We start from the raw sequence: 22,737 nt of genomic DNA, 5'->3' as shown, positions 1-22,737 counted from the left end.
GGCGCATATGCTCCTGAGTGAGTGCAGTGTGTTAATCAGGTTGATCAGAAATCTTTCTGTTGGTTCATCTCCAAATCTGTCAGATTTTATTTTTTGGGGGATGGCTGACGTGTGGAAACCCGGAAGCTAACCTCACAGCGGCTGCAAAAAAAGTCGATGTTAGTGTTCAGAATCGTGCGCAGGCTCCAGAGAGAGAGAGAGAGAGAGGAGGGAGAGAGAGTCCAGAGAGAGAGAGAGGATGAGACAGAAGGGTTGAAACCATGAGAGAGGTACTTACTTGGGTGCAATGCTGAGCTGTTCTCCTGCAGGCATGGCGTTGGATGATTAGAATCGAGATGAACTCGGGGTTGGACAGTGTTGGAGAGCTGGCAAGCCATGAACTATTGCATGCGAGGGACCTGATGGCCAGCCAGGGTCGGCGCCTGGTTCACCGGGATCTCGCCTCGTCTCACCGGCAGTCTCTGGTGTCCAGCATGGCTTCGGTGCTGGACGGCTGCGAGTACCGCCCTGAGCTGCCCATGCTCCCCGGGGTAGGGGTGGGATGCGAGTCGCCGAGCGGTGCCTTTGCTACTTTAACTCCGCTCCAGCCACTGAGCGACAAGTACCATCACCATCACCACCACCACCAACGCCTGGCTCCCAGCAGCGTGATCGGGAGCTTCGCCTTCATGAGGGACGACCGGGGCATGCCCCCTCTGAACAATTTCTACAACCCCTACCACAAGGATCTGGGAATGGGGCAAGACCTGCCTCCCATGGCCAGCCAAAGCCTGGCCATCCACAGCACCCGGCAGAGCCTGGCGTCTTATGGACACTGCGCCACCCATTTGACCAGCGAGAAGGTCCTACCTCAGAGCTCATACGATGGCCACCCATCCATGTTCCTCCGAGGAGATCAGCACTTGGCCGGAGGTCTCCCCCCTCCTCCTCCTCCTCCTCCTCCTCCCTCCCTGCCCACCAGCCAGCCTCACAACCATGGACCCATCCAAGGAACCCAACTGCCTTGCAACCGGGCTCAGCCCCGCTGCCCCCCGTTGGGACTCCATCAGGGTCAAAGCCCCGGGCAGATGGAGGAGATCAACACCAAGGAGGTGGCCCAGCGGATCATGACCGAGTTGAAAAGGTACAGCATCCCGCAGGCTATCTTCGCCCAGAGGGTTCTGTGTCGCTCCCAGGGGACTTTGTCGGACCTCTTAAGAAACCCGAAGCCCTGGGGCAAACTGAAATCCGGACGTGAGACCTTCAGGAGGATGTGGAAGTGGCTCCAAGAGCCTGAATTTCAAAGAATGTCGGCCCTCAGGTTAGAAGGTGGGAATTTCCTGGGTCCAATACCATTCTTTAAAGAACAAACCAAACTCTTGGATAGTCCCAGTGCCTTTTTGTTTCACTTTCTTTTGTCTTTGCTTTAAATGCAGCGTGAACTATTCGCAATAAGTCTCCAGCAGTCTTTTGCATAAGAGTTACATCGAATTTTACAAGGGGGGGGGGGGGAAACAGGCCATTCGGCCCAACTGGCCCGTGCCAGCCCTCCGCTCTGCACCTCAACATATCAGCATGACTGTCATTTAGTAAATGCTGGTTATGAGGGGGGGTGAGGGTAGATATAATTTACAAGGGACTTTATCACATCTTACAGAAACACCCCAAAGCTTGTCACACCCAATGAAGCTATGTGGGGAAACCAAGGCTATAAATCTAACAGATTGCCCACCTGATATATATATATATATATATGAACTCCCCCTTAATCTTGTAAATTCGCTTTGAAGTGAAGTGTTTTATACGAGGTGAGATTATAGGGCTGCGACAGGCCTGCTCCAGGTACCTGGGGAGGGAGATGGGAGAGGAGACACAGAGCGAGGAACCTGGCAGAGAATTGGGCACAGGTTAAAAAGGGGGCTGGGAGCGGGAGTGAGGGACAGTGAGTCAAGTACATTGCGTTTTAATGATCGGGTAGAATGGGATGCTTTGGAGTGTGCGGTGTCACAATTATAATGCCGAATTCACCGAGCAAACCCTCTGCTTTTCTGGTTGTTAATTGGTAATTCTCAACTGCCTGTTGAGAGGGTCCTTCTCCCCTACGATATCAGGAACGGTGTGATCTTACTCTCTCCGTGGGTTTTCAGTCCCCCTCCGAAATTGGGGAGGGGTTTCCACGCTTCAGGGTTTGCTGGAAGAGGTACTAAATATTATTATTGTATTAATAATCCTTGAAGGCTGGAAATGACTTGCCTCTCAATCTTCACTCTGGAATCCCCACAAAGCACGATCAAGGGTTCCACTGGCCGGCCGCTTGGCTGCAGAAAAAGTAAAATCGTCTTAATGCATTGAAACCATTCGGCCCATCGTGCCCGTGCTGGCTCTTCTTTTGAAAGAGCTGTCCACTCCCCTGCTCTTTCCCCCATGGCCCGGTTAATAATTTTTTCCTTTTCAACTATTTATCCAATTCCCTTTTTGAAAGTTACTATTGAATCTGCTTCCACCGTCCTTTCAGGCAGCGCATTCCAGATCACAACAATTCGCTGTGTTAAAAAAATTCTCCCCATCTCCCACTCTGGTACTTTTGCCAATTATCTTAAATCTACTTCATAGGAAAGCCAAGCGACCCCTCATGTACCCTATATATATATGTGTGTGTGTCTGTGCATGTGTGTGTGTGTGTCTGTGCATGTGTGTGTGTGTCTGTGCATGTGTGTGTATGTATGTGAGTGTGTGTGTGTGTGCAGGGGGAAAGTGATGCTGAAAATCTATAGGCGAAGGACTCCCTAAGTGTTCCCAATATTTAAATACAGTACATGAGAGAGGAGCTGATGGTGTGATCAGGGTGCAGTTAGTATTTCTGCGGTGAGTTCTGTACAGTTCGATCGACAACATGGCATCCGGCTGAATTAACTTTTTAATGCCTATGTACTTTTCCATATATTTTATTTATGGTTTAACAGAGATGGCCCGCTCTATACCTTGTAATTTCTCGCGTGTCTTAATTATTGTTTCGATTCCCTTCATCTATTTGCTCGGAATCATTTTTTTAAAAATCTGTTTTATAGAGTAGTTGTTTTTTTCACGAATATATTTTGTTTCCCAGATGTTAAATCCTATCTGAATCAGGTGGAACCAGAATAAATTTAGGCTGCAGCATAAAAATAATTAAACCATACTCCCGAAGTAACTCTTGAAAATGACACTAAAGGGATATAACAGATTAAAAATATTTTTCTACACGTTCGTACAGTATTAATAGGGTTAGATGTACTTTCACGGAGGAAGTTGTTTTATTTCATAAATAGAAAAATATAAATAGTAAAAATGATTATATTTATTAGAACTGTGTAATTTTAGTAAATAGCAATTATATGATGTGATAATAGGAAATATTAAAATCGCATCATTTAAAATGGGAAAGATTTCAATTATTTGATTGACTAGTATAAATGAAATTGTATTGAATGTATAGGAGAATTAATGTATCATTTTAGTAAATTATATTTGAAAAAGAAAATAAAATTGCATTTTTAAAGGCACAATTTTATCATTTCAATAGAAAGAGTTCAAATTGTATCGTTTTAATAAATAGGGACAATTCAAACTGTATTTTAATAAATAGACAATTCAAACTGTATTTCAATAAATAGGAATAATTAAAAGTATATTGTCATAGTAAAAATTAAAATGGTATTTTAAAAACTAGAGATCATCCAATTTGTATCGTTTTAATTTTTAAAAATTAAATGAAAATCCTTGTATTATTTCCCCTTTAAAATAGCCTCTCAACTGACAATTAACAAATAGCCGAAAACTTTATTCCTAAACTGGATTTTTTTTTTTGTCCTTGTAAATTCGTGTTTAATGGGTATTTTTTAAAACATGTTTTGAGGACTAGTTATCGACCAGTTTGTACTGTGGGGACTCGGAGTCACGGCGAAACCATTTTAGCCGCGTTACAGAATGTTTTTTATTGAGTAGAAAAAAGCATTTTGTGTATTTTTAAAAAAAAAATTAAAATAGCCAGACGGGAAGAAGTGAAAAAAAAACACAGGTGACTCCAAACGGCGACGAGGGAAATAAACACTGGATGCATGAAATCAGTATTTTTCGTTTGTGTCCTTTTAAAACAATTCAGTGTTTAAGCAGTGGGCTTATTGAAAGCACAATATTTATATTTTTGCTGATTATTCGAGAGCCGTTTTGATCACTGTGCACTTTCTTTCCACCGATTGTTTACCTCCCCCTTTCGTTTCCAAAACTGCCCAGAATTACACAGTTGCTGATTCCAAATAATAACTATTATTAGTTATTAGATTATCCGTTTGCAATCTGATATAGCTCCAGTGTGTGTTAACACAAGCCTAATGCATTCTACTGACCAACGATACTGATGCGGTTTAATTTTATTTGTAAATATATATTTTAAAATATGCTGTCAGCAGTTTAGCGTCCCACTGGAGATGTATCTTACGATCATGTATCTTGCCTCTGTGCAATTTAAAGTCGATTTAATGTGCGACTCTATCTCACCAACTGAGACTGAATGAGACTACATAATGCTGGAAATTAGATTGTCCGTTTCCAACACACAGTATCCGATTTGTTTTCACCTTTCACATAAAATAATGTTTTGAAAATAAAACAAAAAACGTTTATTTAGAGCGGATCTCCGTTGTGAAATTGTCACTCTTCAACGAGCTAGTCCAGAATGCTAGATCTAAACTTCCCGATAAAATTTTTTTTTTGGTGAATTGGATACACATTTAAAAAGGATTTTCTTTGCAGAGCTGTGGGGGAAAGGAGAGGGGGAAGGGGGCTCTTTCAAAGAGCCAGCACAGACACGACGGGCCGATTGGCCTCCTTCTGTGTGCTGTATGATTCAATGAGTGAGGGAGCTGGAGTGAAGCTAGATTCGAATGCATACACAGGGACCTGGAAATTTAAAAAAAGAAGTATATATATATATAGATAAATCAGGAGAGAGAAATAGAGAGCTTTACAAATTGTTCTCTCTAATCTGATTATTAATTCATTAAAGATAGTTTCTTGCACACTTAGTGTTTGCAGATGATGAGATTGTTTCACTTAACCTGGATTTATTCCTCCCTTTCTGCTGATGTGCGCGTAAAATTTTTTTCTTGTTGTCCTGTGTGCTATTAGTGAGGCTGGGAAGATTGTCACAGCTTATTGTACCGTTACCGTGGACGGTCAGACTTTTGACACCTCGACAGTTGTGTGTGGCAAATAACCAGTTTTGTGCTGGCGTGAAATTTTGAGTGTGCCCCCGTTACAGCAGCTGCTCGGGCTCCCATCAGACTGGGCAGTCAGAAAGCAAGAACAACAAAAAAACAACAAAAAGGGATTGGCATCCGCTGTATTTAGCATTTTGTCCCCCTGCCCTTTCGAAAACACCCCCGAAAACATTTTGCACAAAGTGACTCCCACTGTCAGGCACATGTGGGTAAAACACATCTGATCACAAGTGCCCCAGATGATGGTGAATTTTCATTTTTAAATGCTTGCAATGTCCTGGTAGATTCTCCAACACCAAAAAGCATTAAGCGACTGGCTAGGTGTTTAAAAAACCACGTTTATAAAGCAGCGGCAGTTATACCGTCGTGTGCACCAGGCCGGAACCAGGGGTGGGGGGTGGGTGGGGGAAATCAGGGTCTGCCGCGATGCCTCCTGCAGTCGAATAGCGCGCGCGGTCCAGGCTCACACGGGCGACCAGTGGGGACTTGAGGGTGTGTGCGGCTTCTGTACCCCAGCACCCTGAGGAAGGAGGAAGGGGTGGGGAGAGCAAGAAGGTCATAATGTGACTTTCTTGGTGAAACTGCAAAGACGGTTCGGGATGAGGTCACTTTGTTGGCTTTTAGTGAGTGTCAGATTGGCTCCGCTGCCAGCTCTTAGGCTGGCGTACCAGTCCCACTCCAGGCTTTGAGCTCATGATTTAACTGAGGGAGTGTGGTACTGAGGGGGTGCGGTACTGAGGGAGTGTGGTACTGAGAGGGGGCAGTACTGAGGGAGTGTGGTACTGAGAGGGGGCAGTACTGAGGGAGTGTGGTACTGAGAGGGGGCAGTACTGAGGGAGTGTGGTACTGAGAGGGGGCAGTACTGAGGGAGTGTGGTACTGAGGGGGCCTAGTACTGAGGGAGTCTGGTACTGAGAGGACGTAGTACTGAGGGGGCCTAGTACTGAGGGAGTGTGGTACGGAGAGGAGGCAGTTCTGAGGAAGTGCGATACTGAGGGAATGTGGTACCGAGGGAGTGCGGTACTGAGAGGGTGCAGTACTGAGGGAATGTGTTACTGAGGGGGGGCAGTACTGAGGGGGGGCAGTACTGAGGGGGCGTGGTACTGAGGGAATGTGTTACTGAGGGGGGGCAGTACTGAGGGGGTGCGGTACTGAGGGAATGTGTTACTGAGGGGGGGCAGTACTGAGGGGGTGCATTACTGAGGGGGGCAGTACTGAGGGGGCGTGGTACTGAGGGGGCGTGGTACTGAGGGGGTGCAGTACTGAGGGGGTGTGGTACTGAGGGAATATGGTACTGAGGGGGTGCGGTACTGAGGGGGTGCGGTACTGAGGGGGTGTGGTACTGAGGGGGTGTGGTACTGAGGGGGTGTGGTACTGAGAATGTGGTACTGAGGGGGTGCGGTACTGAGGGGGTGCGGTACTGAGGGGGTGCGGTACTGAGGGGGTGTGGTACTGAGGGGGTGTGGTACTGAGGGGGTGTGGTACTGAGGGGGTGTGGTACTGAGGGGGTGTGGTACTGAGGGGGTGTGGTACTGAGGGGGTGTGGTACTGAGGGGGTGTGGTACTGAGGGGGTGTGGTACTGAGGGGGTGTGGTACTGAGGGGGTGTGGTACTGAGGGGGTGTGGTACTGAGGGGGTGTGGTACTGAGGGGGTGTGGTACTGAGGGGGTGTGGTACTGAGGGGGTGTGGTACTGAGGGGGTGCGGTACTGAGGGGGTGCGGTACTGAGGGGGGAGCGATACTGAGGGAGTACGGTACTGAGGGAATGCGATACTGAAGGAGTGCGGTACTGTTGGAGGAGCTGTCTTTCAGCTGAGATCTTAAACCGAGGCCCAGTTCAGATAAATTTAAAAGATCCCATGGTGCCATTCAAAGAACTCTGTGTGCATGTACCTGTGTAAGTGTGTGCGTGTACCTGTATATGCGTGTGTGTACCTGTATATGTGTGTGCGTGTACCTGTATATGTGTGTGCATGTACCTGTATATGTGTGTGCGTGTACCTGTATATGTGTGTGCGTGTACCTATATATGTGTGTGCGTGTACCTGTATATGTGTGTGCGTGTACCTGTATATGTGTGTGCGTGTACCTGTATAAGTGTGTGCGTGTACCTGTATATGTGTGTGCGTGTACGTATATATGTGTGTGCGTGTACCTGTATATGTGTGTGCATGTACCTATATATGTGTGTGCATGTACCTATATATGTGTGTGCATGTACCTGTATATGTGTGTGCGTGTACCTGTATATGTGTGTGCGTGTACCTATATATGTGTGTGCATGTACCTATATATGTGTGTGCATGTACCTGTATATGTGTGTGCGTGTACCTGTATAAGTGTGTGCGTGTACCTGTATAAGTGTGTGCGTGTACCTGCATATGTGTGTGCGTGTACCTATATATGTGTGTGCATGTACCTGTATATGTGTGTGCGTGTACCTGTATATGTGTGTGCGTGTACCTGTATAAGTGTGTGCGTGTACCTGTATATGTGTGTGTGTGCGTGTACCTGTATATGTGTGTGCATGTACCTGTATATGTGTGTGCGTGTACCTGTATAAGTGTGTGCGTGTACCTGTATATGTGTGTGCGTGTACGTATATATGTGTGTGCGTGTACCTGTATATGTGTGTGCGTGTACCTATATATGTGTGTGCATGTACCTGTATATGTGTGTGCGTGTACCTGTATATGTGTGTGCGTGTACCTGTATAAGTGTGTGCGTGTACCTGTATATGTGTGTGCGTGTACCTATATATGTGTGTGCATGTACCTGTGTAAGTGTGTGCGTGTACCTGTATATGTGTGTGTGTACCTGTATAAGTGTGTGCGTGTACCTGTATATGTGTGTGTGTACCTGTATAAGTGTATGCATGTACCTGTATATGTGTGTGTGTGTACCTGTATAAGTGTGTGCATGTACCTGTATATGTGTGTGTGTGTACCTGTATAAGTGTGTGCGTGTACCTGTATATGTGTGTGCGTGTACCTGTATAAGTGTGTGCGTGTACCTGCATATGTGTGTGCGTGTACCTATATATGTGTGCATGTACCTATATATGTGTGTGCATGTACCTATATATGTGTGTGCATGTACCTGTATATGTGTGTGCGTGTACCTGTATATGTGTGTGCGTGTACCTGTATATGTGTGTGCGTGTACCTGTATATGTGTGCGTATACCTGTATATGTGTGTGCGTGTACCTGTATAAGTGTGTGCGTGTACCTTTATAAGTGTGTGCGTGTACCTGTGTGTGCATGTACCTGTATATGTATTTGTGTGTGCATGTACATGTACATGTGTGTACCTGTATATGTATGTGTATACGTGTGCGTGTAAAACACATTGTTTTATCACTCCAATAATCCTTTCAGTGATCACTAGGACAGGCTCCCTTCTTTAGGGTCCAATATTACGAGGGCTTATCTGATGGGGAAATATCAGACATTGTATTATTTATATTATTGCAATGATAATATTGGTGATTGCTAAAAGTGCTTCAGGAAGGATTATTTTTCAAAAGAGACACTAAGACAAATACACGATAGCTACAAATTACTTGATAGGGGAAATAAAAAGATCAAAAAGTGAATCTCAAGATTTCACCATTCAATCAGGTGGTGTCTTTACTTAGTTACTGAGGTGACAAACAACAACGTGCCTTTATATAGAGCCTTTAACGTAGTAAAACGTCCCCAAGGCGCTTCACAGGAGCGTAAATCAGACAAAATTTGACACCGAGCCACATAAGGAGATATTAGGACAGGTGACCAAAAGCTTGGTCAAAGAGGGAGGTTTTAAGAAGCGTCTTAAAGGAGGAGGGAGAGGCGGAGAGGTTTAGGGAGGGAATTCCAGAGCTTAGGGCCCAGGCGGCTGAAGGCACGGCCGCCAATGGCGGAGCGATGGAAATCGGGGATGGGCAAGATGCCAAAATTGGAGGAGCGCAGAGATCTCGGAGGGTTGTAGGGGCTGGAGGAGGTTACAGAGATGGGGGGGGGGGGGGGAGGAGATGGAGGGGATTTGAAAACGAGGATGAGAATTTTAAAATTGAGGTGTTGCTGGAACCAGTTAAATAGCAGCCAATGTGAGGCCTCTAAATTACTCACTGGTGACATGGATTGCAACATAACTCGAAAACCATCTCCTTTTATAGGGCAGTGATCGCACCAGTGACACTTGAAGGGTATAGATGCAGGATGGGGGGTCCAGAACGAGGGGTCACAGTCTCAGGATACAGGGGTAGGACATTTAGGACTGAGATGAGGAGAAATTTCTTCACTCAGAGGGTGGTGAACCTGTGGAATTCTCTACCACAGAAGGCTGTGGCGGCCAAGTCACTGAATATATTTAAGAAGGAGCTAGATAGATTTCTAGACACAAAAGGCATCAAGGGGTATGGGGAGAGAGCGGGAATATGGTATTGAGATAGAGGATCAGCCATGATCGTATTGAATGGCGGAGCAGGCTCGAAGGGCCGAATGGCCTACTCCTGCTCCTATTTTCTATGTTTCTAAAGTTCAGGTGGTCAACTGTGTCACCTCAACACCCAGGTGTAGTGTGGTCTTATTCAGCCTGTCAACTATTTGAGGCCAGCCTCTCCTTTCACCCAAGCCCCCTCACTTGCGGGTGTCAGCCGTGGCTCAGTGGGTAGCACTCGCACCTCTGAAGTCAGATGGTTGTGGGTTCAAGTCCCATCGCTGCTGTTTGGATGAAGAGCAGGGGGGAGTTCTCCCTGGTGTCCTGGGGCCAATATTTATCCCTCAACCAACATCACTAAAAAAACAGGTTATCTGGTCATTATCACATTGCTGTTTGTGGGATCTTGCTGTGCCCAAATTGGCTGCCATGTTTCCTACATTACAACAATGACCACACTTCAAAAAAAGTACTTCATTGGCTGTAAAATGCTTTGGGCTATTGTGAAAGGTGAGATAGAAATGTAGGTCCTTCTGGGGAGGGGAGAGATGAGGGAGGACTTTTGACTGACTTGCATCAAGTTGTTTTAAGAAACTGGTCCTTCCTGGCTGGAGTAGATCTATGTGGCTGAACTGGAGAATTGGCTTTGCAGCCAGGCAACGCAAACAAGATCACCGTGGCTCAGTGGGCAGCACTCTCGCCTCTGAGTCAGAAGGTCGTGGGTTCGAGCCCCGCTCTAGAGACTTGAGCCCACAATCTAGGCTGACACTCCCGGTGAGGGAGTGCTGCACTGTCAGAAGTGCTGTCTTTTCCAATATATATTAGGCCCCAGTTGGAGTGTTGTGTCCAATTCTGGGCACCACACTTTAGGCAGGATGTCAAGGCCTTGGAGAGGGTGCAGGGGAGATTTACCAGAATGGTACCAGGGATGAGGGACTTCAGTTATGTGGAGAGACTGGAGAAGCTGGGATTGTTCTCCTTAGAGCAGAGAAGGTTAAGGGGGAGGTTTAATCGAGGTATTCAAAATCATGAGGGGTTTTGATAGAGTAAATAAGGAGAAACTGTGCCAGGAGAGTCGGTAACCAGAAGACACAGATTTACGATAATTGGCAAAAAAGCCTGGGAGGAGACGAGGACAAATTTTTTTAACGCAGCGAGTTATTCTGATCTGGAATGCGCTGCCTGAAAGGGCGGTGGAAGCAGATTCAACAGTAACTTTCAAAAGGGGAATTGGATAAATACTTGAAGGGGAAAAATTTGCAGGGCTACGGGGAAAGAGCAGGGGGGGAGTGGGACTAATTGGATAGTTCTTTCAAAGGTCCAGCATGGGCACGATGGGCCGAATGGCCTCCTTCTGTGCTGTGCGATTCTACAGTGCTGGCCCAGGCCAAAAACTGATGCTGAGGCGACGGTATGACTACAGCCTTTGCTTATTTTTTCTTTCATTTGGTTCTCAGATGTTGCTGTCAAGGCCCATACATTGCCCACCCATGGGTGGCACTACCAGGCACTGGTGGGTCTTCCAGCCCCTGTTTGATACAACTGAGTGTGGCTTGCCGGACCACTTCAAGGGGACATCAAGTCCTTGGAGGGGGTGCAGCGCAAATTCATGATACGGGGACTTAAAGGGTTAAATTCTGAGGCCAGGTTGCATAAATCAGCCAATGGAATGGCAGAACAGGCTCGAGGGGCTGAATGGCCTCCTTCTTTTCCTCTGTCCCTATAGACTAGCCTCGTATTCCCTCGAGTATAGAAGATTAAGGGGTGATCTAATCGAGGTGTTTAAGATAGGGTCGATAGAGAGAAACTATTTCCTCAGGTGGGGGGGGTCCAGAACAAGGGGGCAGAACCTTAAAATTAGAGCCGGGCCGTTCAGGGGTGATGTCAGGAAACACTTCCTCACACAAAGGGGGAGTGGAAATCTGGAACTCTCTCCCCCAAAAAAGATGTTGAGGCTGGAGTGGGGGTCAATTGAAAATTTCAAAACTGAGATGGATAGATTTTTGTTGGGTATTAAGGGTGACGGAACCAAGGCGGGTCGATGGGGTTAAGATACAGACCGGCCGTGATCTAATTGAATGGCGGAACAGGCTCGAGGGGCTGAATGGCCTCCTCCTGCTCCTACGGACAAAGATCTTGCCTTTTTGTATTGTAGATAACCTTGCATCTCACCGCCCGAGTAGCCTGGCTGTGATTTCAAACCCTTCTTGAGTTTCGGTCAATTCTCACTATCAAATCCTTTAATCGTCCGAAACTTTCCACCTCCATGCTACGAATCTGACTTCACCCCAAGCTAGGAATCCATGCCTTGCCAGCCCCCAACACCCACACCAAGACTTTGCACTGCATTAACCTTGTTGCTCTTTCTGGTTTGGCCTGCCGTACATTGGCCATGCCTTAGACCGCAGCCCAACTTGGACTGATACAGTCTGCACCATGTTGCGCCCTCCCTGATTGCCTCTCCCGCTGTGTACAATGATGTTGGCTGGGGGGGCGGGCGGGGGGGTTAGTGGGGCACGAGAGATCAGTTGGAACCTCTTTCAGCCGATCTTAGGGTCCTGAGCCTGGAAGCTGCTTCTTGATTGGTGCAGAAAATGCCGCTCGTTCATTGGTCGAAATGCAACCCATCGGAAAGCTGGTCTTCCAATCATCGAGAAGCGCTCGGTGATTTCTGCACCTCACCAAATGTTAGAGAGGGAATGTGGGGCAAGGGTTGGAGTCGGCTCTCGGTCCCATCTTGCTCAACATTGCAGAACCTGCCCTGGGAGTGTTTGATGGGACAGTGTAGAGGGAGCTTTACTCTGTATCTAACCCTGTACCTGCCCTGGGAGTGTTTGATGGGACAGTGTAGAGGGAGCTTTACTCTGTATCTAACCCTGTACCTGCCCTGGGAGTGTTTGATGGGACAGTGTAGAGGGAGCTTTACTCTGTATCTAACCCGTGCTGTACCTGCCCTGGGAGTGTTTGATGGGACAGTGTAGAGGGAGCTTTACTCTGTATCTAACCCGTGCTGTACCTGCCCTGGGAGTGTTTGATGGGATAGTGTAGAGGGACATCAAATAGTATTGCATTCATGTAACACCTTATCACACTGATCAAATACAATGAAGTGCAGTTACTGTTGTTACACAGGCAAAAGCAGCAGCCAATTGCGCACAGCAAGATCCCACAAACAGCAATGAGGTGAATGATCAAATAATCTGATTTTGATGGTCTTGGTTGAGGGATAACTATTGCCCAGGACACCAGGGAGAACTCCCCCCTGCTCTTCTTCCAATCTTTAACGTCCACCTGAGGGGGCCAGACTGGGCCTCGGATTAACGTCTCGTCCGAAAGACGGCACCATCCAGACAGTGCAGCACTCCCTCAGTGCTGGCACTGGGAATATCGATCGTGTGCTCAAGTCTCTGGAGCGAGGACTCGAACCCACGACCATCTGACTCAGAGGCGGGAGTGCTGCTGCGGAGTTACGGCCTGGCTTATGTGCGGATCGGGTTGCCAACCCTCCAGGGTTGCCCTGGAGTCTCCAGGAATTGAAGGTTAATTGGGCACTCCTGTGAGCAACCTGAGAGAAACATCATTGAAAAATTATGTGCTTCATGGTCCATTTCTTATTGGAGATGGAGGAGTGGGGGGGGGAGGAAGAGAGGAGCGATTGGGCAGGGCATATCACGTTTTGAAACCTCCAGGAATACATCCGACCAAAGTTGGCAACCCTATGGGCGGAATGGGAGCTTGAACCCACAGCCTTCTGACTCTGAGGTGAGAGTGTTACCCACTGAGCCAAGTTAACCTGCTTGTATAGTGCCCCCATCATGTTGCACCTGTCCTTAAACGCTGGATGCTGGACACTGGGAAAAGTAATCCCCCTGTGCTCCTTGCCCTACATTGGCTCCCGGTCCGGGAACGCCTCAATTTTAAAATTCTCATCCTCGTGTTCAAATCCCCCTCCATGGCCCTCCCTATCCCTGTAACCTCCTCCAGCCCCTACAACCCTCCGAGATCTCTGCGTTCCTCCAATTCTGGCCTCTTGCGCATCCCCCGATTTCCATCGCTCCGCCATTGGCGGCCGTGCCTTCAGCCGCCCGGGCCCTAAGCTCTGGAATTCCCTCCCTAAACCTCTCCGCCTCTCTCTCCTCCTTTAAGACACTCCTTAAAACCTACCTCCTTGACCAAGCTTTTGGTCACCTGTCCTAATATCTCCTTATGTGGCTCGGTGTTGAATTTTGTTTGATAATCGCTCCTGGGAAGCGCCTTGGGACGTTTTACCATGTTAAAGGCGCTATATAAATGCAGGTTGTTGTTGTGTTTCCCAGTATTATTCTCCTCACCTTGAATCCACCAAAAAAAAATTACAATAGGGGGGTGGGGAAATAATAGACGCATTTTCAGACTGTCGGAGCCAGGGATCGATCGATTGCCTGTGGTTTTCTGTCTCAGGTATGGATCTGTTGCAATGCAGAGGATTTTTGCACATTCAATCCGATTTTATTGAACACATTTAAATTCTCAAATGCAGAGTGTATGCTTTACAGACCTCAACCCCCCCATCCCTTACCCATTGATCAGGGCAGGGCGCTCGCTGGGATTCGTTTCCTCCGATACCTTGCCCAAGTCGCCCTTTGCTCAAGGTTTTGACATTCAACCGTGGGGGGCGTCACGTCCGAGCTCAATCACCCCCCCACCCCACTCCAACCACCTCCCCTTTTCTTCTGACATCCATTTATCACGCCAATATTTATCCCTCAACCAACACCTAAGAACAGGTTATCCGGTCATTATCACATTGCTGTTTGTGGGATCTTGCTGTGCGCGAATTGGCTGCCGCGTTTCCTAAAACGGTGACGACACTTGAAAAAAGGACTTGGTTGGCTGTAAAGCGTCTTGGGACGTCCTGAAAGGCGCTATATAAATGCAAGTTCTTTCTCCAGTGGGGTGGGAGGAGGTTCGTGTGGAGCATAAACACCGGCATAGACCAGTTGGGCCGAATGGCCTGTTCCCGTGCTTTAAATTCTCGGTAATTCTATATAAAAATTTATCTACGCTATTCGCCTCAACCGCTCCGCGAGTTCCACATTCTCTGGGTGAAGAAGTTTCTCCTGAATTCCATACTGGGTTTATTAGCGGACGATCTTATCTTTATGACCCCGACCCCACAGGTGTGAAACATCTTCCCTGTCGAGCCCCTTCGTCATTTTGAAGACCCCTATCAGGCCACCCCCTCAGCCCTGGAGGAAAGAGCCCCGGCCTGTTCAGCCTTTCCTGATCGGAGTCAACAAGCTGATGAGGACATTTTGGGAGGGGAGAGGGCGGCAGGGAGACCTTTTCACGAGGACCGTTTTAAGGTGCTGGTGTTTGAGGTTGGAACCTTTGCTGATTTGTCCAGTGAGGCGGTAATCTCTTATCGATTCAAAAAAAAAATGCAAAAAGTGATGTAAATGGTGCAACTTGATTAAAAGAGAGAGGAAGTGAGTTAGCAGCTTCTGATTAATTTTGTGGTTTAAATGCTTTCTTCTGGGTGAGTTCAGTGGCAGGAGATCTTGATTAATCGCCGCCTTAATGTATGAATCCTCTCAGCAGCTTCCGGGGTTTTTCAGCTCTTCCATGTCGGAGAGCTGACGTGGCTGTCACGACATTAAGAGACAAAGCCTTTCAAATAAGACAGAAACACTTGGGTAGTACAGGAGGGCCAGCCCCAAGGTGTCGGAGAAGGGAGAGAGAGAGAGAGAGAGAGAGAGAGAATCCGCTGGCGTTAAAACCCCTCCTTCTTTTCGACGTGGGAAGAAGTTCAGAGGGCATGAGTGGGAAACTCATGGTGGAGCAGAAGAAAAGTGCTAAGTATTTTTTTGAAGTGTGGGTCACTGTGGTAACGTAGGGAGATGCGGCAGCCAATTTGCGCACAGCAAGATCCCACAAACAGCAATGAGATAAATGACCCAGATCGTCTGTTTTTAGCGATGTTGGTTGAGGGATAAATATTGGCCCCAGGACCCCGGGAGAACTCCCCCCCGCTCTTCTTGGAATAGTGGTCGTTGGGATCTTTTGCGTCCACCTGAGAGGGGCATTCGGTTTAACGTCTCATCCGAGACCACCGACAGTGTAGCACTCCCTCAGTACTGCACTGGGAGTGTCGGCCTAGGTTTTGTGCTCGAGTCTCTGGAGTGGGGGCTCGAACCCACGACCTTCTGACTCAGGAGGTAAGAGAGTGCTGCCCACTGAGCCACGGGTGGGTGAGGAAGGAGATCTGTGATATTAGAGGGGTCAAAGGCGGATACAGGGACTTAAGGGAGTCGGAGCACAGCGAGCAAGAGAGAGAGAGAGAAAGCACAGGTGGGACTTGAGAGAGGCCAAGGAGCATCGGTCGCTATTGGAAACGGCCTCTCGCACTCCCAGCGCCTTCAGTGGGAGAATGCCAATGCAGGGCGTTAGCGGGTGACTTGGTACCAGGGACCAAGGTGTTTGCCCCACGCTGGGGGGTCGAGACTCCTGGAATTTCCTTGTGTGCCGTCCTTGAGAAATGAGTCACTTCTGTGCCAGGCTGTGTGAGTGTTGATATGCGAGTTGCCTTGCTGAATGGAGATAAAGCAGCACCTTTGGCCCGAGCCTGGACCCGTCGCTTCGAAAACACAGGCCACAGCTCCACCAGGTGGCCCCATTGGTAAATACATTACCATCCGCAGCAACATACAGGATCAGGAGGAGGCCGTTCAGCCCCTCGAGCCTGTTCCGCCATTCTATCAGATCATGGCTGATCTGTACCTCAACCCCACTTGCCCGCCTTTGCTCCATATCCCTTGATCCCCTTACCCAACAAAACTCTCAGTTTTGAAAGCTCCAGTTGTCCCCCAGTATCCACAGGCTTTTTGGGGGAGAGAGTTCCAGGTTTCCACTCCCCTTTGTGTGAACATAGGAACAGGAGTAGACCATTCCGGCCTTCGTGCCTGCTCCGCCATTTGATAAGATCGTGGCTGATCTGTGATCTAACTCCATATACCTGCCTTTGGCCCATATCCCTTAATACCTTTGGTTGCCAAAAAGCTATCCACCTCACATTTAAATTTAGCATTTGAGCTAGTATCAATTGCCGTTTGCGGAAGAGAGTTCCAAACTTCTACCACCCTTTGTGTGTAGAAATGTTTTCTAATCTCGCTCCTGAAAGGTTTGGCTCTAATTTTTAGACTGTGCCCCCTACTCCTAGAATCCCCAACCAGCGGAAATAGTTTCTCTCTATCCACCCTATCTGTTCCCCTTAATATCTTATAAACATCGATCAAATCACCCCTAGAGAATACAACCCCAATTTGTGTAATCTCTCCTCGTAACTTAACCCCTGAAGTCCGGGTATCATTCTAGTAAACCTACGCTGCACTCCCTCCAAGGCCAATATGTCCTGCCGAAGGTGCGGTGCCCAGAACTGCTCACAGTATTCCAGGTGCGGTCTAACCAGGGTTTTGTATAGCTGCAGCATAGAACTGCTTCCTGACATCACCCCTGAACGACCTGGCTCTAATTTTAAGGTTCTGCCCCCCTTGTTCTGGACTCCCCCCACCAGAGGAAATAGTTTCTCTCTATCTGCCCTATCGAATCCTTTTGTCATTTCAAACACTTTGATTAGATCACCCCTCAAACTTCTAAACGCAAGGGAACGCAAGCCAACTTTCTGCCCTTATAATTTAAGCCTTTTAAGCCCCGGTGAATCTGTGCTGTATCCCCAACCAAAGCTAATATATCCTTCCTAAGGAGCGGTGCCCAGAACTGAACGCTGTATCTTCAGATGGGGGTCTGACCAGGACTCTGTACAACTGAAGCATCACCTCCTCCCCATTGTATTCCAGCCCCCTCCAGATAAAGGCCAACATTCCACTAGCTTTTTTGATTGCGTTTTGTGTACCTGTGCTCTAGCTTTTAGTGATTTCTGCACTTGCACCCCTCAATCCCTTTGCCCCTTTACAGCTCCGAGTCTCTCACCATTAAGAAAACACTCTGATTTGTCTTTCTCCGATCCAGAGTAGATGACCTCAGGCCTTCCCACACTGAACTCCATCCGCCACAGTTTTGCCCACTCACTTAATCTGACTATGTCCCCCTGTGACTTCCTCCTAACACCCACACAAAACACAGCACCTCCTAACTTTGTGCAAACAGGGACACGTAACTCTCTATTCCTTCACCCAAATCATTAATATATACGGTGAAAAGCTGAGGCCTCCAGTACAGATCCCATGGGAACACCACTTGTCACATCCCGTCAATCAGAGAATGAACTCTTATCCCTCCTCTCTGTCCGCTAACTCCCAACTGATCACCGACCCATATCACAAGGTTACCTCCAATTCCTTGAGCTCCCATTTCTGATAATAATCTCTTGTGTGGAACCTTCCCTTCTGGAAGTCCATATAGACAACACCCATAGACACTCCCCTGTCCACCTTGCTATGGAGTTACTGTTTATTCAGCAGGGTAAGGGTCACCCACTGTGTAACTGTACAGAGTTATTCGTTATTCAGCAGGGTAAGGGTCACTCACTGTGTAAGTGTACGGAGTTATCCGTTATTCAGCAGGGTAAGGGTCACTCACTGTGTAACTGTACGGAGTTATCGGTTATTCAGCAGGGTAAGGGTCACTCACTGTGTAAGTGTACGGAGTTACTGTTTATTCAGCAGGGTAAGGGTCACTCACTGTGTAAGTGTACGGAGTTACTGTTTATTCAGCAGGGTAAGGGTCACTCACTGTGTAACTGTACGGAGTTATCGGTTATTCAGCAGGGTAAGGGTCACTCACTGTGTAAGTGTACAGAGTTATCCGTTATTCAGCAGGGTAAGGGTCACTCACTGTGTAACTGTACGGAGTTATCGGTTATTCAGCAGGGTAAGGGTCACTCACTGTGGAAGTGTACGGAGTTATCGGTTATTCAGCAGGGTAAGGGTCACTCACTGTGTAAGTGTACGGAGTTATCCGTTATTCAGCAGGGTAAGGGTCACTCACTGTGTAACTGTACGGAGTTATCCGTTATTCAGCAGGGTAAGGGTCACTCCCTGTGTAAGTGTACGGAGTTATCCGTTATTCAGCAGGGTAAGGGTCACTCACTGTGTAAGTGTACGGAGTTATCCGTTATTCAGCAGGGTAAGGGTCACTCACTGTGTAACTGTACGGAGTTATCCGTTATTCAGCAGGGTAAGGGTCACTCACTGTGTAAGTGTACGGAGTTATCCGTTATTCAGCAGGGTAAGGGTCACTCACTGTGTAACTGTACGGAGTTATCCGTTATTCAGCAGGGTAAGGGTCACTCACTGTGTAACTGTACGGAGTTATCGGTTATTCAGCAGGGTAAGGGTCACTCACTGTGTAACTGTACGGAGTTATCCGTTATTCAGCAGGGTAAGGGTCACTCCCTGTGTAAGTGTACAGAGTTATCCGTTATTCAGCAGGGTAAGGGTCACTCACTGTGTAAGTGTACAGAGTTACCGTTTATTCAGCAGGGTAAGGGTCACTCACTGTGTAAGTGTACAGAGTTATCGGTTATTCAGCAGGGTAAGGGTCACTCACTGTGTAACTGTACAGAGTTATCGGTTATTCAGCAGGGTAAGGGTCACTCACTGTGTAAGTGTACGGAGTTATCGGTTATTCAGCAGGGTAAGGGTCACTCACTGTGTAACTGTACGGAGTTATCCGTTATTCAGCAGGGTAAGGGTCACTCCCTGTGTAAGTGTACAGAGTTATCCGTTATTCAGCAGGGAAAGGGTCACTCACTGTGTAAGTGTACAGAGTTACCGTTTATTCAGCAGGGTAAGGGTCACTCACTGTGTAAGTGTACAGAGTTATCGGTTATTCAGCAGGGTAAGGGTCACTCACTGTGTAACTGTACAGAGTTATCGGTTATTCAGCAGGGTAAGGGTCACTCACTGTGTAACTGTACGGAGTTATCCGTTATTCAGCAGAGTAAGGGTCACTCACTGTGTAAGTGTACAGAGTTATCCGTTATTCAGCAGGGTAAGGGTCACTCACTGTGTAAGTGTACGGAGTTATCGGTTATTTAGCAGGGTAAGGGTCACTCACTGTGTAACTGTACGGAGTTATCGGTTATTCAGCAGGGTAAGGGTCACTCCCTGTGTAACTGTACGGAGTTATCGGTTATTCAGCAGAGTAAGGGTCACTCACTGTGTAAGTGTACGGAGTTATCCGTTATTCAGCAGGGTAAGGGTCACTCACTGTAACTGTACGGAGTTATCGGTTATTCAGCAGGGTAAGGGTCACTCCCTGTGTAACTGTACAGAGTTATCCGTTATTCAGCAGGGTAAGGGTCACTCACTGTGTAAGTGTACAGAGTTATCGGTTATTCAGCAGGGTAAGGGTCACTCACTGTGTAACTGTACAGAGTTATCGGTTATTCAGCAGGGTAAGGGTCACTCACTGTGTAAGTGTACAGAGTTATCGGTTATTCAGCAGGGTAAGGGTCACTCCCTGTGTAAGTGTACAGAGTTATCGGTTATTCAGCAGGGTAAGGGTCACTCCCTGTGTAACTGTACGGAGTTATCGGTTATTCAGCAGGGTAAGGGTCACTCCCTGTGTAACTGTACGGAGTTATCGGTTATTCAGCAGGGTAAGGGTCACTCCCTGTGTAACTGTACAGAGTTATCGGTTATTCAGCAGGGTAAGGGTCACTCCCTGTGTAACTGTACGGAGTTATCGGTTATTCAGCAGGGTAAGGGTCACTCCCTGTGTAACTGTACGGAGTTATCGGTTATTCAGCAGGGTAAGGGTCACTCCCTGTGTAACTGTACAGAGTTATCGGTTATTCAGCAGGGTAAGGGTCACTCCCTGTGTAACTGTACGGAGTTATCGGTTATTCAGCAGGGTAAGGGTCACTCACTGTGTAAGTGTACGGAGTTATCGGTTATTCAGCAGGGTAAGGGTCACTCACTGTGTAAGTGTACGGAGTTATCGGTTATTCAGCAGGGTAAGGGTCACTCCCTGTGTAACTGTACGGTTACTCAGCAGAAGGAGTTTAGCTCCATCTGGTGGCCACTATTAGTTATATTTCTCTAGCTCCTTTTTTCATTTGATTTTGTGAGATCCAACCAACACCTTACCGTATCTCAGAAAGTCCTTTAATCCAATTTACACGTGACTCCAGTCCGACATGACATGGTTGACACTGAATGCCCCTCTGAAGTGACCGAGCAAGCTACTTAGTTATATAATTGGAAGGCCTACCACCACCTTCTCGGGGCAACTGGGAAAGGCCAATAAATGCCGGCCTTGCCAGCTTCCCGAGAACAAATTTAAAAAATAAACTGTCGATGTACTGAGAGAGGACGAACGTTGAGACCCTCATCCAAAAGTCAGAAGGTCGTGGGTTCGAGCCCCCACTCCAGAGACTTGAGCCCATAATCCAGGCCGACACTCCCAGTGCCAGGTACTGAGGGAGTGCTGCACTGTTGGAGGTGCCGTCTTTCGGATGAGGCATTAAACCGAGGGCCCCATTTGCCCCTCTGAGGTGGACGTAAAAGATCCCACGGCTGCTACTGGAAGAAGAGCAGGGCTGTTCCCCTCAATGTCCTGGGGCCAATATTTATCCCTCAACCAACATCTCTAAAAAACAGATGATCTGGTCATTTATCACATTGCTGTTTGTGGGATCTTGCTGTGTGCAAATTGGCTGTCGCGTTTCCTACGTTACAACAGTGACCACCCTTTAACAGTATGTCATTGGCTGTAAAGTGCTTTGGGACGTCCTGAGATCATGATTGTAATGTAGGAAACACTACATTACAATCATGCGCCAATTTGCGCACAGCAAGATCCCACAAACAGCAATGTGATAATGACCAGATCATCTGTATTTTAGTGATGTTGGTTGAGGGATAAATATCGGCCCCAGGGCACCGGGGAGAACTCCCCCCTGCTCTTCTTCCAATAGTGGCCGCGGGATCTACTACGTCCACCTGAGAGGGGCAATCGGGGCCTCGGTTTGACGCCTCATCGGAAAGACGGCACCTGCGACAGTGCAGCACTCTGGGACTGGATTATGGGGCTCAAGGCACTGGAGTGGGGCTCGACCCCACAACCTTCTGACTCGAGAGTGCTGACAACTAAAGTCATCTCTTTGGGGGCGGGGGGGGGGGGGGGGAGGGAGGGAGATCAGAACTTCTTGAACGAGATTTGCAATTCTCTGCTCACTGTGCGTTTGCCTTTTCCCTCCCTTTCACTCTCCCTCTCCCTCCGCCTCTTCCCCCCCAACCCAGCAGCATGCAGAAGAAAAGAGCACGAGCAGGCCAGGAGTGACCGCAACCACCTCCCCAAGAAACACCGGCTGGTCTTCACCGACGTCCAGCGCAGGACACTTGTCGCCATCTTTAAGGAGAACCATCGCCCCTCCAAGGAGCTCCAGGTGACCATCGCCCGGCAACTGGGGCTGGAGCTGTCCACCGTCGGCAACTTCTTCATGAACTCCCGCCGGAGGAGCTTGGACAAGTGGCTGGAGGAAGGCGGGCCTTGCTCCGCAGGCTCCACCACCTCAACCTCGTCGTCTGCCAGCGCCTGCGCCAATTCATGAGTCGAAGGGCGGGCGGGCGGGCGGGGTGGGGGTTTGGGTGGGGGAGGGGGGGGGGGGCTTGCAAGAGAAAGAAAAAAAGCCGCAAGACGTGCTGAGACTGAACGCCAAAGAGATCCTTCCTGTACCTCCAGCAAGATTTCTGTCCTTTTTTTCCTCTCTGCCTTTTCTTGAGGAGTAGAAACAAAAGTTCCTGAGGTGACATTTTCGCCATCTCCAATTGACGTGTTGGCCGCAGTTCTCCATAAAGGCTGGGAAGGTCTTCTCCTGCCTGGCGGGGTGTCTGACCGGGCATTGAGTGTTCCGATTCTGCTGCATTTGGAGGGAGCGTGCGCGCGCGCGTGTAGAGGGCGGCCATTTTGTGGCCTCGGGGTGTTGCTGCGAACATGGGGCCCAGCTTGTCATTCAACGAGAGAGAGAGCGAGAGAAAGGAAAGATTCACATCGATTATAGCGCCTTGTCGGATCGCCGAACACCTTTGGCGTGCCGTGGCTGCTTTGTTACATCTGTAAAGCTCGTCATAACTGT

General features: G+C 48.2%; 1 protein-coding gene across 1 annotated transcript; it reads left to right on the top strand.

Moving 5' to 3' along the window:
- The first annotated feature begins 223 nt into the window (after window positions 1–223).
- LOC137306753 (hepatocyte nuclear factor 6-like) lies at window positions 224–22,212 on the top strand. The gene is made up of 2 exons (XM_067976123.1): window positions 224–1,308; window positions 21,905–22,212. Exons 1-2 carry the CDS (start codon window positions 321–323, stop codon window positions 22,210–22,212), a joined length of 1,296 nt encoding a protein of 431 aa, XP_067832224.1. The 5' UTR covers window positions 224–320.
- Window positions 22,213–22,737: the final 525 nt, after the last annotated feature.

The sequence above is a fragment of the Heptranchias perlo genome, chromosome 44, assembly GCF_035084215.1.
Source record: "Heptranchias perlo isolate sHepPer1 chromosome 44, sHepPer1.hap1, whole genome shotgun sequence".
Classification (NCBI taxonomy): domain Eukaryota; kingdom Metazoa; phylum Chordata; class Chondrichthyes; order Hexanchiformes; family Hexanchidae; genus Heptranchias; species Heptranchias perlo.
Note: the sequence above shows the minus strand (reverse complement) of the source record. Positions and strands in the feature narration are given on the sequence as shown.